This window comes from Octopus bimaculoides, chromosome 28, assembly GCF_001194135.2.
Source record: "Octopus bimaculoides isolate UCB-OBI-ISO-001 chromosome 28, ASM119413v2, whole genome shotgun sequence".
Taxonomy (NCBI): domain Eukaryota; kingdom Metazoa; phylum Mollusca; class Cephalopoda; order Octopoda; family Octopodidae; genus Octopus; species Octopus bimaculoides.
The window spans coordinates 12,035,857-12,040,777 of record NC_069008.1 but is presented as its reverse complement, the minus strand read 5'-3'; the positions used below and the strand labels follow the sequence as shown (position 1 = coordinate 12,040,777).

The following is a 4,921-nucleotide window of genomic DNA, read 5'->3' as shown; positions in this document are numbered from 1 at the left end:
GTACTATGGCATTGAAACGTCTCACGGAGAACACATACGCCATAGAAACCAGGAAACCGGGCCCATGAGCCTGGCTAGGCTCTGAAAGGGCGACGTTTATCATTACAATTAATGTTATGGGCAACATCCACAACGATAACCCCTGGTTTAGCAGGTGAAATGGTTTAACCCTTTAGCATGCTTATTTATTTACAGTGTTCTAAATTAATCATGCATTATCTTGTAGTTTCAAGATCTCAATGGTGTGTTTGTATATTTTTGGAATGACATTGCAGGGTAGGTGTGAAAGGTTGGATCTGGTGAATTTTAACATAAAACAGGCAGAATATTTGAGCCAGACAAGGGCTGTATTCAATGCAAAAGGGTTTAAAATGTAATGAATTTTGATTGTAAATGAATGGCTGCATGCTCAATCAAGTTACTTTTTATGACAAAATGATTTATAACAGATGCTCTCAACTGAGTTCCATATAAGATTTTGTTGTTAACAGTTATCTGCAATAAACTGGCTACGTTTCTACAATACACAAAATATTTTAACAAGTTTTTTTATACAATTCTTAATATTTAATTATAAAAATATAACAGAATTCTTTTTAAACATCGAATGGTTACGAGGGTCCATCTGAGTAAACTAGGGATTCAAAGGGGTCAAAAAATGATTCAGAAACACTGATTTATAATGTATGTCACTGATATGAATTCTCTCCTGTATGGATACATTTGTGTATAGGCACTTCAAAATTTCAAGGGAATGACTTACCACAGATATATCGTGGTAAGCCTTTTCTCCTGTATGAACATATTTGTATGCAATTAAATCACTCTTTCGATAGAATGATTTACCACATAAATCAGGATATGGTTTCTCTTGAGTGAATATGTTTGTGCCTTGTTAAATTACTGTTTAGAGAGAATGATTTACCACATATATCACACTTGTATGGCTTCTCTCCAGTATGAATACGTTTGTGTCTTATTACATGACTAATTTCAGAGAAAGATTTACCACAAACATCACACTGATATGGCTTCTCTCCTGTGTGAATACGTTTGTGTTTTGTTACATGGCCAGGTTCAGAGAATGGTTTACCACAGATATCACACTGATATGGCTTCTCTCCCGTATGAATACGTTTGTGCCTTTTTACATGACCATTATCAGGGAATGATATACCACAGATATCACATTGATATGGCTTCTCTCCTGTATGAACACGTTTGTGTGTAGTTAAGTTTCTATTTTCAATAAATGATTTACCACATAAATCACAAAGATATGGTCTGTCACCTGCATGGATACGTCTGTGTGTAGTGAAGGGTCTTCTATGAGAGAATGATTTACCACAGATGTCACACTGATATGGTTCCTCTCCTGTATGGATGCGTTTGTGAGCAGTTAAGTTGCTACGTAGAGAGAAGGATTTACCACAGATAACACACTGATGTGGTTTCTCTCCTGTATGAACAAGCTTGTGCGTAGGTAAATATCCATTGTGAGAGAATGATTTGCCACAGATGTCACAGTGATATGGCTTCTCACCTGTGTGAATACGCTTGTGAGTAGCTAGTTTACCCTTTTGAGGGAACGATTTACCACAGATATCACAATGATATACTTTCTTTCCTGCATGAATATGTTTGTGACTAATTACTTCACATTTATGAGAGAATAATTTACTACAAATATCACACTGATATGGCTTCTCTCCTGTATGAATATGTTTGTGTTTAATAACATTTGATTCTAGCAAGAAAGACATTTTTATAGATATCACAATGGAATGATGATTTCCCAACTCTTTCTGGAATCTCTTCAGGTAATCATCAATCCTCAAAGTTCTTCCAAGTTTCTCACATAATTCATTTTTCTACTACTTTACTTTTCTCATCAAATATAATTATATGGATATTTTTTTCATTTGCATTTTTATAACTTATTCCTGACAAAATAATATAATATTACTATAAAATACTACATTTCCATTAAAAGTGATGCTTGCCGATATCTTTAGGTGTTGGTATCTCTTTGTAAATATGTCCAGTTTTAATTAAAATGCAAAATTATGACAATATTCCAGATAATGAAGAAGAAAGACATTGTTGTTGATCCTAGTTCAAAATGAACATTTCACTACATGTTGATTCATCACAGATTTATGTAAACAGGTTTGTATCAGTTCTATATAACATTTCCCTTTATTTTTCAATTTATAATCCACATTAACGATGTACTTGAGGTAAAAATTCTAGACCAGTTTCATCTGATAATCTGAAATTAAAGAGAAACAACAGTGTAAGTTATAGAAGATACTTAAAAAATGAATATACAGTAGGCACAGGTGTGGCTGTGTGGTGAGAAGATTGCCTCCCAACCACATGGTTCCAGGTTCAGTCCCACTGCATGGCACCTTGGGCAAGTGTCTTCTACTATAGCCTCAGGCCAACCAATGCCTTGAGAGCGGATTTGGTAGACAGAAACTGAAAGAAGCCTATCATGTGTGTGTGTGTGTTTATGTATGTGTTTGTTCCCCCCACTTGACAACCAATGTTGGTGTGTTTACATGCCCATAACTTAGTGGCTCAGCAAAAGAGACCGATAGAATAAGTACTAGGCTTACAAAGAATAAGTCCTGGGATTGATTTCTTTGACTAAAACCCTGTAAGGCAGTGCTCCAGCATGGCCATGGTCAAATGACTGAAACAAATAAAAGAATGAAAGAAAGAATAGTGGAAATTTTACAACCATTTCTATAATAAAAAAAAACTATAGATATAAACATTTAAGTGAACAAATGAAGGATTGAAATCTATATTTCAATCAACAGTGACATTTGCCGATATCTTTAGATGCTGGAAATTCTTTTGTAAATATGTCTAATCTTAACCCTTTGGAGATGGAGCCTCATTAGGAATTTCAGTGCCAAGAAGTCGGAGCCCTTTTCACAAGCCCTACAGAGGGCATGCACTTAGTTTTTCAAAAAGAGATACAACAATGGATATTTTCCTATAAAGAAAAACTGTAGATTTAAAAATTTACAGAACTGAATATCTCTTCTTTCTTTCAATGACTCTCTCAAGATCCTCACCACCTTTGTCTATTTTCTTCCTTTCGTGTTCCCTTCCCCCTCACATCTGCTTGTACTTGCTCTTATAATGTAGCATAGGTCTGGACACGCCTAAGAACCCCTTAGCCTTTCCATTCTCATTGTCCATTCTGCTTACCTCCACAACAATGTCTCTGTTACTCCCTCCATTACCACTTCTACATATCCCTCAATAATGTCTATTCAGTTACTCACTCTACAAACACTATCATACCTGTTCCTCTTATCATGCCTTACCCTCTCTCATCACCTGACATAAAAACATCACACACGTTCTTTCTCTCTGTCCTTTTCTCCTTCAGTTACCTGCCCTTTTTTCTTGCACGTTGCTTCCATGTGAAGGTGCATGGCTCAGTGATTAGACCGTCAGACTCACAATCATAAGGTAATGAGTCTGATTCCTGGATTGGACTGCATTGTGTTCTTGAGCAAGACACTTGATTTCACATTGCTCCAGTTCACTCAGCTGTAGAAATGAGTTGCAACGTCACAGGTGTGAAGCTGTATTGGCCTTTGCCTTTCCCTTGGATAACATCCATGGTGTGGAGAGGAGAGGCTGGTATGCATGGGCGACTGGTGGCTTTTTCATAAACAACCTTGGCTGGACTTGTGCCTCGGGGAGTATTGTGAACATTCTAGGTGCAATCCCATGGTCATCCATGACTGAGGAGGGGGGTTATCTTTACCTTGTTCCCATGACAACCTGTAAGGTAGTTGACATTATCAAGCTGTAGGAACCATGCCAAAACAAACACTGGACCAAGACAAGATCTTCTAACTTATCTGATTCTATCAAACTATCAAACCCATGTTAACCATTGAGAGCAGACATTAACTAGTTACAGCAGCACATTGTGTAACATTATATATATATATATATATATATATATATATGTAGTGAACACTTCTCTCACTATATATATTAACAGGCGAGCGTAGTAGAAAGCAACTCATTCCCTGTCATCACCTGACTGACTATTCTTTGTGCGGGTAAATTATCTCCACCCGTTCACCCCAGGACGCAAACTGACCAACCATAGCCCCTAATAAGGTCACGTGAGAGTGTTCTTCTAATGCTTCTCTGGAGCCCACCTTTAGCTATAAATAGCCTGCTAAATACCTGCCAATTCGTCGCGACTCAGATCTCTTAGATCTGGCCGCTGACCACACACGCGTAACACTGCCAGCCAGTTCCAGCGACGACATCAACAACACCATCGTTCAACTACAAACTACAAGCATCGCCCCCGACGTCGCCAACAGCAACACGACTCTACGACTACCAGCATCGCCGCCAGCGTCAACATGACTCTACACGTACACAAGCTACCAACAGCTAACCGCAGCTTCTCTTCTCAACCCTGTTTGTGTGATTTCTTCACCATGAAAATAACAGCCAGAATCCGACACCTGCGAAGAACATCTGTATTATAACATATTTATCATTTCATATATTTTGTGGCGACCGTGTGACGCGTTAATAAAGGAGCTTGTTTTTCCATTTGTCACCATTTCTCCTTTTGGTTCGCACGGTCGTTCTTACATATATATATATATATATATATAATGTTACACAACGTGCAGCTGGAACTCCAAGGACGAGGGTTCCAGTTGATCCGATCAACGGAACAGCCTGCTCGTGAAATTAACGTGCAAGTGGCTGAGCACTCCACAGACACGTGTACCCTTAACGTAGTTCTCGGGGATATTCAGCGTGACACAGTGTGACAAGGCTGACCCTTTGAATTACAGGCACAACAGAAACAGGAAGTAAGAATGAGAGAAAGTTGTGGCAAAAGAGTACAGCAGGGTTC

General features: G+C 38.3%; 1 protein-coding gene across 1 annotated transcript in view; it reads right to left on the bottom strand.

The window, feature by feature from the left end:
• Positions 1-544: 544 nt before the first annotated feature.
• LOC106873524 (zinc finger protein 681) overlaps positions 545-4,921 on the bottom strand; it is a 5,754-nt gene continuing 1,377 nt past the window's right edge. The window contains exon 2 of the mRNA XM_052977310.1: positions 545-2,272. Within this exon, the coding sequence (XP_052833270.1) occupies positions 855-1,763 (909 nt within the window). The 5' untranslated portion in view covers positions 1,764-2,272 and the 3' untranslated portion in view covers positions 545-854. The remainder of the gene's footprint in view (positions 2,273-4,921) is intronic.